Here is a 14,324-nt window from a genome sequence, read left to right as displayed (position 1 = left end):
CAGAGGACACACAGTATGTCAACGTCACACCACTGCAAACAAAGTGAGTAAATGAATAAAACACATCCTTAACTTCAGTAAAAGTATTAATCCCACACTGTTAAAATGTAAATTAAAAGATCTATATTACAACTTTCTTCCTGAAATATTATGACTTTTCTATTTGAAATATGATTTTTTTACTTGAAATATGCCAACATTTTTACTTGAAAATTCTGACATTTTTACTTGAAATAATACGTCTTCTTTCCCGAAATATTATGACATTTTTTCTTGAAATATTTACTTTGAGATATAAATTCCTACATTTCCCAGAATGCCATTCAATAATCCCAGAGGACACACAGTATGTCAACGTCACACCACTGCAAACAAATAATAAATGAATAAAACACATCCTTAACTTCAGTAAAAGTATTAATCCCAAACTGTTAAAATGTAAATTAAAAGATCTATATTACAACTTTCTTCTTAAAATATTATGACTCTTTTACTTGAAATATTATGACTTTTTTCCCAAAATATTACGTTTTTCTTGACATATTAACTTTGAGATATAAGTACCTCATCTCAACAACATTATTACTGAAGTACAATATTTGAGTAAATGTACTTAGTTACATCCTGCTGGTTTTATGTGGAAAAGATGAAATTAAAATGGTGGTTGTCCCAAAATATTACAACTTTCTTACCTAAACATTACAACTTTTTTACTTGATGCAACGGAATTTCGTTCTGCACTTCCTGAATGTTTTTTGGAATGACAATGAAATAATCTTGAATTTTGATCTTGAATCTTGAAATATTAAATAATTTTTTCCGAAATAGTACCAATTGTTTTCTTAAAATATTTACTCTGAGCTATAAATTCCTCCATTTCCCAGAATGCCATTCAATAATCCCAGAGGACACACAGTATGTCAACGTCACACCACTGCAAACAAAGTGAGTAAATGAATAAAACACATCCTTAACTTAAGTAAAAGTATTAATCCCACACTGTTAAAATGTAAAGTAAAACATCTATATTACAACTTTCTTCCTGAAATATTCCAACTTTTTTACTTGAAAAAGTTTGACTTTTTTCCTGAAATATTACTACTTTTTTACTTGAAATATTACGACTTTTTTCCCAAAATATTATGACTTTTTTACTTGAAAAATTTAGAATTTTTTCCCTGAAATATTACTACTTTTTTACTTTAAATATTCCGACTTTTTTACTTGAAAAATTCTGACTTTTTTCGATGGGGAAGTGATATTGATAAGCGTCGTGATTTATGCATTTACAGCGTCGGCTATTTTTCTGCCAGCTTTCCTCCTGTTTTAGGAAGCAGCGACTGTATTGTGTTTTGCCTGTTAAACTGTGTCTGTGTTCTTCATATTTATGTAGAATTATAATTTGCTCTTCTTATATATAATATGCGGCTCTGGTAGATGTTTGCGATTGGTCGTGCTGTGCAAACCCCGCCTCTTTTATGTGAACGCGCTCGCCGCTGGATTAGGAAACCCTGGGTTGAACTAGTTGTTAACCACCGTCGTGACACAGGTTATACGGGACCGTGGTTGTTAGGGTTAGTGGAGCCAGGGAACTGAAATAAATCCAGGACATGTTGATCTTGCTTCATAGTTCAGGCTGCAGGTGGATAAGCCAGTTTGTGATTGGTTCCCACACATTTGCAATGGAAGCAGGAGAGATAACCGTACAGGTATCCAGCCTGAGCTGCAGGGAGGAATCAAATCACCAGCAGATTGGGCTGGTTTACCCAGTCTACTATATTACAACTTTCTTCCTGAAATATATTTTCCCCAAAATATTAAGATTTTTTTTCTTGACATATTACAACTTTATTCCTGAAATATTACGACTTTTTTCTTGAAATATTATGAATTTTGTTACATGAAATATTACGACTTTTTCCCCAAATATTACGACTTTTTACTTGAAATATTATGACTTTTTTACATGAAATATTGTGACTTTTCCCCCAAAATATTCAGACTTTTTTACTTGAAATATTATGATTTTTCCCCCAAAATATTACGACTTTTTTATTTGAAATATTACGAATTTTTTACTTGAAATATTATGACTTTTTTACTTGAAATATTAACTTTAAGATATAAGTAAAGTACCTCATCTCAACAACATTATTACTTAAGTACAGTACTTGAGTAAATTTATTTAGTTACATTCTGCTGGTTTTTACTTGGAACAGATGAAATTAAGCTGGTGGTTGTCGTCGATCTTTTTGACCCACGTTCCCTCTCTGTCCATGGCTCCAGACACGTTGCAGTCGTCCCCAGACTGGCCGGGGCCCCAGTTGGTGTAGCGGACCGTCTCGTCAGTGACCCAGAACCAGAAGTCCAGAGTGCAGGTGTAGCGCAGTCCCAGCCACACGTAGGGAGTGGAGGCCGTCTTGGCTCTCTCCTGGACCCAGAGCTGCTCGCCCTGGTTGGTGATGGAGACAAGGTCACGATAGTGATCTCTGCAGTAGTATAACGCGTCCACCCAGGTCATGTTCTTCTTGATCAGGATCACTGAATCTGTCAGAGGAGAAGGGGAGTCAATCAGGGGCGGAGTCAATTAGGGGAGGAACCAATCATGAGTGAGACCCAAATGCTCCGTCCGTGGAGACAAACAGGACAGTTTAAATAACAGCTGTAACATTAGATTATAGATTTTGTGATGAAGCAATATTACACGAGAGGGTTTGATTTAACGTCATTATTGGCACGACAGTGATGCGGCTAGTATGTTTAGAGAAACTTTTAAACCTTTATATATCCACCTTCCCAACAAGTTAGCATGTGGAACTAAATGGATTCCTTAGATCATCTATGTTTTAATGATTCTTCTATCTTCTTCATCTTCTTTCTAACTTTAAAATGGAGCTCGCTACAGCCTTTTAAAAGACAGTAAAGTCGGTCTAAAAGATGCAGTTGAAAGTAAAATCTCAGCAGAAAACTGCACTTTAAAATGTAACTGTCGTTCTATTTTTAGTGCTGCCTTTTATATTCAATTCAACATCCAATATGTTCAACAAAAGAAAGTAATAAATGATTTCCTTTCATTTGTTTTAAATCTAACAAGCAGTTTGTTGTATTTTAGCAGAACTGAGAACACTTTATCTGTTTATTTATTGTGAGTTATATCATTATCAAGATATTCAACGATGAACCTCAGATATATGACCATTACACCGAACTGCCTTGCACTATATTTATATTTATGTTTATACATAAATCTTAAATCTCAAACTACACTGATATACTTCAATTGCTACTGTATATTTTTTGTAAATTTGTAAATTCTAGGGTGCCTAGATAGCTCAGTTGGTAGAGCGGGCGCCCATATATAGAGGTTTACTCCTCGACGCAGCGGGCTCAGGTTCGACTCCGACCTGCGGCCCTTTGCTGCACGTCATTCCCCCTCTCTCTCCCCTTTCATTTCTTCAGCTTTCCTTTCAATAAAGGCCTAAAAATGCCCCAAAAAATAATCTTAAAAAAAAAAATTGTAAATTCTAGTGCAGTGTTATACCGTACACTTAACAGTATTTTTTATATTTCTTACTGTCATTTCTGTTTTTTATTCTTTAAGTGGTTAAGTGAGTGTTGTACTTCAGAGCAAAGATTAGCTGGAGTCAAATTCCTTGTTTGTCTACGCAAACCTGGCCAATAAAGTTGATTCTTATAATAAACTAATAAATAAAGTGAATCATTAAACAGATGTAGATGTACAGTACCGTTAGATAGACCTTCTGCTAAACTCACCGTTGTAGCAGAAGAAGGGTTTGGTTTCATTACAGTCATCAGAGCTCCATTTTCCATCTAACATAGTCATAGCACATGTCTTCTTAGGTTCATCTTGATCCCAGGATCTGAAAGAGAAACTGCTCCCATCTGACCAACTCCAGGCAGAGTCTCTGAACAGGCCGATCCAGAAAGCTTCTGCATCTTTCCGGCGCTGTGTCTTGAAGTCTTCTAGCTGTTTGACTCCACTGATCAGGTCAGTGTGATATATTTTGCAGTAGCGCTGAGCCTCTAGCCAGGTCACCTCATGGTAACTTGAAACATAAAATGTTTTGCCGGATTTCTTGTTTTCTGTGGAACAGACAGACAAACTTTAAACGTTTTTATTTAGTCTCATAAAATCCTACATTATTCTTATTTCAAAACAATAATGTGATTTTAATTCAGAGACTTTCCTCCCCTAAAAAACTCCCCCAGAAGTGGTTTGTTCCAGCATCATTCTGACCTATATTCATGTTTCTAGTGGCGGCGCCCTCTAGTGGCCGTAGTAGTTCTGACGGGAGCAAAGCAGGAAGTAAGGTGAGGAATTAGAAGAGCGCCAAATGTCCTGGTAAGGAGGCAGGTTGGGGGGGGGGGGGGCCTTCCACCTAGGGAAGCAAGTTGGGGTCAAACAAACACAGGACTTCCACCCAGGAGACCGGGGTTCATGTTCCATTAGAAAAGAAAAGGAAATAGAGTTTTTTTAATTTTAAGGAACAAACGGAGCTACGTCACGTTCTGCGTCACGTGGTCACCTTCAGGAAGTGAAGTCACGTCTGATTTGAGCAGGGATGCACCAAATCAAGGGATGGGCTTCTGATTCTGCTGAATATTGGGCTTTTTGACGGGGTTGGGTTTCTGCTGAATCTTAAATATTTTCCACCGAACCCTACGCTTGCACTCCGCGCGCTACGCTGGTCGACGTAATGACGGCGCCGTTGATTACAGGAAGGTGTTTACGTAGGTGGAGCGTTCAATGCAGTAGGCTGTGAGAAAGTGAAATGGAACTGGTGAGCAGAAAAAGTGTAGTTTGGCAGAACTTTCAGTCAAAAGAAGGCCATTCAAGTCCAGCTACATGTTCAATTTACAATGCTGATTAGTCTGGTGGTGGCGAGGACCCTAAACTATACACAACATCACCGCTGTTACAACATCTGGTATGAAACATCTGGAAGAATACGAGTTGTGATGAAGGAATCTACAGACAGCAGCCAGAATGCAGCAACTTCAGGTACGGCAAACCCCAAAAATCTGGATTTGGTGCATCCCTAGTTTGAACCCAAACCTCCATCTTTTTTATCAACTTAACTCAGTAGTTTTGGTGTCTAAACTAACCAAACTGGGACCGCTTCACAACGTTGATGACGTGTTTAAAAACCGTGACCGATAGTCAGAACTACTACGGCCACTAGAGGAGCAAAGCAGGAAGTAAGGTGAGGAAGTAGAAGAACCCCAAATGTCCTGGTAAGGAGGCAGGCTCGGGGGGGGGGACTTCCACCCAGGAGACCGGGGGTTCATGTCCTGTTTGAAAAGAAAAGGAAACAGAGAGTTTTTTTTAACTTTAGGGAACAAACTGAGCTACGTCACGTTCTGGGTCACGTGGTCACCTTCAGGAAGTGATGTCACGTCTTCACAACCCAAACCTCCATCTTTTTATCAACCAAACTGGGACCATTTCACAAAGTTAACCACTTGTTTAAAATTGTGACCGTTACCTTCTCTGGTTTAGATATGAGGACCAAAACTCTCCTGTGGGTCAGATTAGAGGGGGGGGGGGGAACAAAAGTCAGAACTACTACGGCCACTAGAGGGCGCCGCCACTACAAACATAAATATAGGTCAGAATGATGCTGGAACAAATGACTTCTGGGGAAGTTTTTTAGGGGAGAACAGACTCTATGTGCCACATATTCTCACCGTCATAGCAGATAAAGTTATATGGTCTAGAACAAGAGGCATCCCCCCATGTGTCATCCTTCATCCACACACAGTTCTCCTGATTGTTTAAATTATTCGGCTCTCCTGCAAACCATTTACTCTCGTTGAACTTCACCCCTGGCTGAGACCAGCGCCAGTCTCGCTGCAACCCAATCCAGGCTCCACCTTGATACTGTGCACTTGTGGATCTAAGGAGTCTCTTCATGTCTGTCTGGTTAGCCACTGTGGCCAGGTCAGTGTGGTTCTTTCTGCAATACTCCTGGGCTGCTTTCCAGCTCTTCTTGTCTCCAATGAAGTGGTAGTCACACAGCTGACCCCCAATGGAGGAACACTGACCTGATAACAGAGAAGAAACTGCAGCGATGGAGCTGAGAGCTAGACAAGCATCTGTTCATTAAAAGGTAACTTCGTTCTGTTTTTAGTGCTGCCTTTTATATTAATTTCAACATCCAGTTTGTTCAACAAAAGAACGTTGGAAATGGTGTGGCCGTAATCTTATAATAAACTAATAAATGAAGTAAATCATTAAACAGATGTAGATGTACAGTACCGTTAGATAGACTTCTGATAAACTTACCCTTGTAGCAGAAGAAGGGTTTTCTTTCATCACAGTCATCAGAGCTCCATTTTCCATCTAACATAGTCATAGCACATGTCTTCTTAGGTTCATCTTGATCCCAGGATCTGAAAGAGAAACTGCTCCCATCTGACCAACTCCAGGCAGAGTCTCTGAACAGGCCGATCCAGAAAGCTTCTGCATCTTTCCGGCGCTGTGTCTTGAAGTCTTCTAGCTGTTTGACTCCACTGATCAGGTCAGTGTGATATATTTTGCAGTAGCGCTGAGCATATAGCCAGGTCACCTCATGGTAACTTGAAACATAAAATGTTTTGCCGGGTGTCTTGTTTTCTGTGGAACACACAGACAAACTTTAAACGTTTTTATTTAGTCTCATAAAATCCTACATTATTCTTATTTCAAAACAATAATGTGATTTTAATTCAGAGACTGTTCTCCCCTGAATAACTCCCCCAGAAGTGGTTTGTTCCAGCATCATTCTGACCTATATTCATGTTTCTAGTGGCGGCGCCCTCTAGTGGCCGTAGTAGTTCTGACGGGAGCAAAGCAGGAAGTAAGGTGAGGAAGTAGAAGAGCGCCAAATGTCCTGGTAAGGAGGCAGGTTGGGGGGGGGCAGGGTCAAACAAACACAGGACTTTCACCCAGGAGACCGGGGTTCATGTCCCATTTGAAAAGAAAATGGAGAGTTATTTTAACTTTAGGGAACAAACTGAGCTACGTCACATTCTGCGTCACGTGGTCACCTTCAGGAAGAGCGCCATGTCTTAAAGCCACCAAGGGCTTAGTGGATAAGGGTGGAACTGCACCCCATGGCCTAGAAAGACTTTTCACATAGACTGCATGGCGAAAGAAACTTCTAAAATTGACAAAAGTCAGAACTACTACGGCCACTAGAGGGAGCCGCCACTACAAACATAAATATAGGTCAGAATGATGCTGGAACAAATGACTTCTGGGGGAGTTTTTTTTAGGGGAGAACAGACTCTATGCGCCACAAATTCTCACCATCATAGCAGATAAATTTATGCTTTTCAGTACAAGAGGTGTCATCCCATGTGTCATCCTTCATCCACACACAGTTCTCCTGATTGCCTTCATTATTCGGCTGTCCTGGAGACCATTTACTCTCGTTGAACTTCACCCCTGGCTGAGACCAGCGCCACGCAGTTGTGTTGTCTTGCAGCCCAATCCAGGCTCCGGCTTGAAACTTTGGATGGTGTTGGAGTCTCTGCATGTCTGTCTGGTTAGCCACTGTGGCCAGGTCAGTGTGGTTCTTTCTGCAATAATCCTGGGCTTCTTTCCAGGTCATATTCTCTCCAATGAAGTGGTACTCATACAGGTGACCCCCAATGGAGGAACACTGACCTGATAACAGTGAAGAAACTGCAGCGATGGAGCTGAGAGCTAGACAAGCATCTGTTCATTAAAAGGTAACTTTGTTCTGTTTTAAAACCTGGACTCTATTTTCCCATGTTATTGTGTCTAAGTGACTGATGTTAAAGAGTAAAATCCTTTTAGTTTAACATGAAACAGTCCCAAAATCACCATCACCAAACCCACCAGACTTAATTTGTTAACATTATACCATAGGCACTAATGCTAATACATGCTAACTAAAAAATGTTTATGCCAAAATGTGGTCCAGGAACAGAAACAAAATAAAAAAGATAAAAACATCCGCCAAATTGCATTCGGTAAACCCACCAGACTCCATGTAAATAATAAGTAATTTAAGTATTATTATTCTAAGTGTCTGACAACATCATGGAAAGGATCCCTTCAGAGATAGACCTTTTAGTTAAGGAGTAAGATCCTTTTACACATGAAACAGTCCCGAAATCACCATCACCAAACTACACCAGACTCCACATAAATAATCAGTACTTGTTGCATCGTAAAACACACTTCATTCAAACTCAACAGAAGAAAAAAAAAATTATATATATATATATATATATATACATATATATTAAAAGCCGTCTTGGTTCATCTTTCCACTGTTCCAACAATCACCACTCTGGTTTGGTTGAAATAAACCCTTAATTCACCCATTTACATGTGGAAATATACTGGCTCTATACACGCTAAAAGTCCTGATTATTTACATGGAGTCTGGTGTAGTTTGGTGATGGTGATTTCGGGGCTGTTTCATGTTAAACTAAAAGGATCTTACTCATTAACTAAAAGGTCTATCTCTGTAGGGATCCATCCCATAATGTTGTCAGACACTTACGGCGCTTTTACATTACATGGTACCTGCTCGACTCGCCTCGACTCACCTATTTTGGTTTTCTATTACGAAAAAAAGTACCTGGTACTTTTTTTTAGTACCACCTCAGTTGAGATTCCAAGCGAGCTGAGCCGATACCAGAAGTTGACGTGAAAGCGACTCCAGCTGTGTATATTTTTGCTGCCTCCAGCTTCTTTAGAAACTAAATGTGTCTTCTGGCAACAACACACCTTCCACGTTCTTTGTGTGTGTACGTTGTCACGGCAGTTTACTGCGGCGCAGCTTGTTTACAGTTCTGCGGAGGCTCCAGCAGAGCTTTCACCGTAGCCTAACTACACACACACATGCTGGCTCGACGCACACACCAGCGCACAAGTATAAACATCAGGCCACTTACACAGGCTACGGAGAAAGCTCTGGTGGAGCCTCCACAGAACTGTAGAACAAACTCAACTGGCCTGATGTTTATACTTGTGCGCTGGTGTGTGCGTCGATACGGCATAACGACCAGCCACGCTGAGGCGGTACTAAAATCTGCAACGGAAAATGGACGCACAGTTTGTCGAGGCGAGTTGAGCAGGTAGGCTACCAAAAACAGCATTAGAATAATAATCTGAGTCTGACAGCCACTTACACCCCGGAAAATCCAGTTTAAATAAAACAAAGATCACCGTTTAAATTAAACCATATTCTTAACTGAAATGTGAGTTGGAGTTGATGAGGAGTGAGCTGTCCAGATGATCCACTTACCCATCACAATCAACACCAACAGACTCCACTGCATCTTCACCCTGTTAGATGATAATAAACACTTATTTTTGGTATGAAATCAGGATTATTTTACACCATTACTCACTGACTTTTGGAAAAGATGTTGCATTTATTGAGGTTACAAAAAAGTTAAACAAGTCAACAGTGTAACACCTTGAACTGTGACATTTGCATTCATACGTTGGACTTTTTGAATTTGTGTTAAAAATAAATATGAAAATTATATAATTATATTCAAATGTTGGTGGAGTGAGGGAGAAACAGACAGAAGAACAGCCTGTCTTTATGTTTAGGGATACAGTTTATAACCCAGTCCCTCAGGATGCAAATCAAAGATTTAACTATTCATCACATTCAGCTGCAAAGTAAAGGGTAACTTTGGGTTATTTCAACCTGGACTCTATGTTCCCATGTGTTTGTGTCTCAGTGACTGATGTGAACAACTATCTTTAAAAATGGTCCAAAGCAAGAAACAAGCTGTAATGTAACCCTACAGGACAAATGTTCAGCATCAGTTAGTGTCCACTAAAAGTTCTGTTGTTGCTGCTGACAGACTCAGATTATTATTCTAAGTGTCTGACAACATTATGAAAGGAGCCCTGCAGAGATAGACCTTTTAGTTAAAGAGTAAGATCCTTTTAGTTTAACATGAAACAGCCCCGAAATCACCATCACCAAACTACACCAAACTCCATGTAAATAATTAGTACTTTTAGCGTGTATAGAGCCAGCATATTTCCACATGTAAATGGGTGAATTAAGGGTTTATTTCAACCAAACCAGAGTGGTGATTGTTGGAACAGTGAACAGATGAACCAAGATGGCTTTTGGTAGTTTTAATTTGTTTCTGTCCACTTCGAATGAAGTGTGTTTTATGATGATTAAAGTCCTGATTATTTACATGGAGTCTGGTGGGTTTGGTGATGGTGATTTCGGGGCTGTTTTATGTTAAACCAACCCGACTCCATGTCAATAATCAAGACTTTAATCATCATAAAACACACTCCTTACTTACTTTATCATCACGCTAAAAGTACTGTTTATTTCCTGTAAACAGAGAACTGGGTAGTAACGAGTTACATTTACTCCGTTACATTTACTTGTGTAAGTTTTTGAAAAAATTATTCTTCACACTTTTTACTTTTACTTGAGTAGATTTGTGAAGGAGAAACTGTACTCTTACTCCGCTATATTAGGCTACAATGAGCTCGTTACTTTTCTTTTTACCTCTTTGGTATTCTACGCGTCATTGTTTTTATCCCCCCCGCGTACGTCTCATTTTAATGTTTTATTTTGACAGAGAGAGACTTCCGCTAAAGGCTCGACCACGTGACTGTGTCTCACCAATCAAACGTAGTTGTGCAGTCTCGTCACGTGACCATACTCAATCTCAGCGGCGGGATGGGTTAGCTTTACAGTCAAAAATGTCAGAATCAACCGTCAGCAATGCAGACACAGACGAGGAGGAACACCCCTTGCCTCATATTGAAAGCATGTTTACCTTAGTAAAAGTGTGAAACAGCAGCTACATTATGCGGTGTCTTCTGTGTCTACCAAAACAAACGCACATTTCAGCATTCAAGAACTCAACATCTACTTGAGGAAACATGTAGCTGTAAGTTTTCTAAATTCGTTTTGTTTTTTGTTTTTTGCTGTGGATAGCCGAATGTTTGTCTTTTAGGTTACATATGTTTTAAAGGAACACGCCGACTTCTTGGGAATTTAGCTTATTCACCGTAACCCCAAGAGTTAGACAAGTCGATACATACCCTTCTCATCTCCGTGCGCGTTGTAAGGCTGTCTGACATCAGGCCATCACAGAACCTGCAGGTGAATGGTTCCAGTAATCCTACTGCTCCAAATAAGTGACAAAATAACGCCAACATGTTCCTATTTCCATGTTGTGATTTGTTGAGTCACAGCGTGTACAAAAAACAACGTAACATGAGACACAGCCATCTTCTAACCGTAAACAAAACGGGAACTATATTCTCAGACAGGTTTGCTGCAAAGCAAATCACTCCGCCCAAGTAGCAGAAGTAGCAGAGCTTCGCCCTCTGAGAATATAGTTCCCGGTTAGTTTACGGTTAGAAGATGGCTGTGTCTCATGTTACGTTGTTTTTTGTACACGCTGTGACTCTACAAATCACAACATGTAAATAGGAACATGTTGGCGTTATTTTGTCACTTTTGTCACAATTCGGAGCATTACTGGAACCATTCACCTGCAGGTTCTGTGCTAGGCTAAGCTAATGCTGGGGCTGTCAGACAGCGTTACAGCACGCACGGAGATGAGAAGGGTATATACAGACTTATCTAACTCTGGGGGTTACGGTGAATAAGCTAAATTCCTATATATATATATATATTTATGTATATAAGTATATCCATCCGAATTTGATTACGTCCATCCATATTTATCATAAGTATATCCATCCAATTTGATGTGATAAGTCTTTTAATGTCTTGATCTCCCTGTAGCCTCACAGATTTTTTTTTTATCCAAAGAGGATTCACCCCAACAAACTAAGTACACAGACTTAGACAAGTCCTCCTCTTCCAGGGTGTTACTTGTGCTTATTTGTTTTTTATTTTATTGATTTTATTTTTTAAGTCCTTGAATTTACTTGGATTATTTTAGGTTAAGCTATTTTGTAATTAATTAATTAATTTTAATTTATTTTATTGATTGGATGAACTATAATTTGCCTAAAGATGATTATTTTGTATTTTTGTCTGTCTGATTGAAATGCTTGTGTTAAAAAATGAATCAGACGTTACTCAACAGTTACTCAGTACTTGAGTAGTTTTTTCACCAAGCACGTTTATACTCTTACTCAAGTAATTATTTGGATGACTACTTTTTACTTTTACTTGAGTCATATTATACAGAAGTAACAGTACTTTTATTTGAGTACAATTTTAGGCTACTCTACCCACCTTTGCTTAAACGTATGTTGTTTCAACATTTCTGTGAAGGCCAATCGTTGTGGACGTTCGTCCTTAAATACACTCTAAGAAATAAGTCTGTAAAATAACAGAGAATGTTCTGTCAGGTCATTACTCAGACTTTGTCCCGTAGTTAAAAAACATAAATGATGTGTGTAGGTTTCCTACGGTTAAAATAGCCAACAGAAAATAAAAAATAAAAATGCAGAAAAAAGCGACAAACGGCAAAAAAACGACGAGCAAGAACATTGGAAATAAAGTCAAAGAGGTCGAAAAATAAATAATAAAAACAGAGTTAAAAGTGTAAACAGACATACACAGACACAGACACATGCACACACAGACACACACACACGCACACATACACACACACAGACACTGACACACACAGACACACACAGACACACACACAGACACACACATAGTGCGTGGCACTATCGTTGTGGGGACCTGTCATTGACATAATGCATTCCCTAGCCCCTTACCCTAACCTTAACCATCACCACTAAATGCCTAACCTTAACCCTTACCCTCACCCTAACCATAACCTAATTCTAACCCTAATCCTAAAACCAAGTCTTAACCCTCAAACACACCTTTAAAGTAAAGTAATATAGTTAAACAAGAACAAACAGACACACACACACACAAACACACACACACACACACACACACACACACACACACACACAAACACACACACAGACACACATACCCACACACACACAGGAAAATTATTATGCAAATTGAAATGTAAAAAACAGAAATATAAATGTGAATCACGTTCTACGGACAACTCCTGTTAAAATGTACAGACATGGGGCGTCACGGTAGCTCACCTGGTAGAGCGTGCGCCCCATGTACAGAGTCTCTGTCCCTGCCCGCAGTGGTCACAGGTTCAATTCTGACCTGCGTCCCTTTGCTGCATGTCATCCCCGCCCCCCCCCCTCCCCTTTCAAATCTAAGCTGTCCTGTCAAATAAAGGCCTAAAAATGCCTCAAAAAAATTATCAAAATCTGTTAATACTCATATTTGTAGCGTATAGTTTTTAGATGCAGACCTTTGAGTGATACGTTTGAGGACCCCGGATGTATCAGAGAAGATAACTTAAATATTGAGAAATGAACAAAAAGAGTTTGAAGGAAAACTGGAAACCTCATCATTATATAAATCAGATTTTACATGCAGTATTACGTTGAATACAATCCTTCTTCTGCAAATCCACACAAACATTAAAATGTGAAATCAAACAGCTGAGTTTATAACTTACATCTTGTGAATGTCCACAGCTTCCCTCTGCTCTGATGTTTCTCCCTTTCTGTGCCGACGGAGACTGCTCTCAACACCTTATTGATCCTCTTCAGACACTCTGGCTGTCCCTTTGTTGTCGTCATTTGAATATTAAAATATTAACGTGTCAGATCTGTATCATTCCCTGGAAACTTCCCACTGTTTCCTTCATCTAAACATTAGATTAGATCAGATTAGAGTCGACTGTATTGTCATTGTGCAGAGTACAAGAACAAAGACAACGAAATGCAGTTTGCGTCCAACCAGAAGTGCAAAAAGAGCAGAAAAGTGTAAAGTGATATAAAAGTATAGACAGGACAAGGAATATAGTGCAGTGTAGACAGTAGAGTACAGTTGGTTTACATTATAATAGTAGTAAGAATAATATAGATATATGGAGTGTATTATTATAAGAAAAACAGAATAAATATGGATATTCATTATGAACCATATAGTCAGATGTGTACAGTATGTACAGCTATGTGCAGTGTGGTAACAGTACCATTGTAGTGCAGAAACAGTAACATTATGAGAGTAGTGAGAATAAGTGTATGTGCAGGATGAAGAGTATGAAGAGCAGTAGAATATGGCTATGTATGAGTGTAGTTACTATAGAACACTATGGGTGGGATAGGGGGGTTGGGGGCTGAGTTGGATGCAGAGCTAGAGGTCAGTAGGGTATTACCTATTACCCATTGAGCAACTTTTAGTTTTTCTGGGTCAAAATGTTAAAAAAAAATCCAACGTTTTGGTCGTCTATTCGACACTTGTCACTTT

The 14,324-nt window shown here is 39.3% G+C and overlaps 1 protein-coding gene across 1 annotated transcript; it reads right to left on the bottom strand.

Annotated features, from left to right (window-relative positions):
- Positions 1-2,093: 2,093 nt before the first annotated feature.
- Positions 2,094-13,759, bottom strand: LOC116067099 (macrophage mannose receptor 1-like). Its single transcript, XM_036007459.1, has 5 exons — positions 13,528-13,759; positions 9,288-9,328; positions 5,710-6,066; positions 3,775-4,104; positions 2,094-2,547 (listed from the first exon to the last, which is right to left on the bottom strand). Coding segments are annotated over exons 1-5 (1,071 nt in total). The 5' UTR covers positions 13,530-13,759; the 3' UTR covers positions 2,094-2,206.
- Positions 13,760-14,324: the final 565 nt, after the last annotated feature.

The sequence above is a fragment of the Sander lucioperca genome, chromosome 11, assembly GCF_008315115.2.
Source record: "Sander lucioperca isolate FBNREF2018 chromosome 11, SLUC_FBN_1.2, whole genome shotgun sequence".
Lineage (NCBI taxonomy): Eukaryota > Metazoa > Chordata > Actinopteri > Perciformes > Percidae > Sander > Sander lucioperca.
This window is presented reverse-complemented; position numbering and strand designations above follow the sequence as displayed.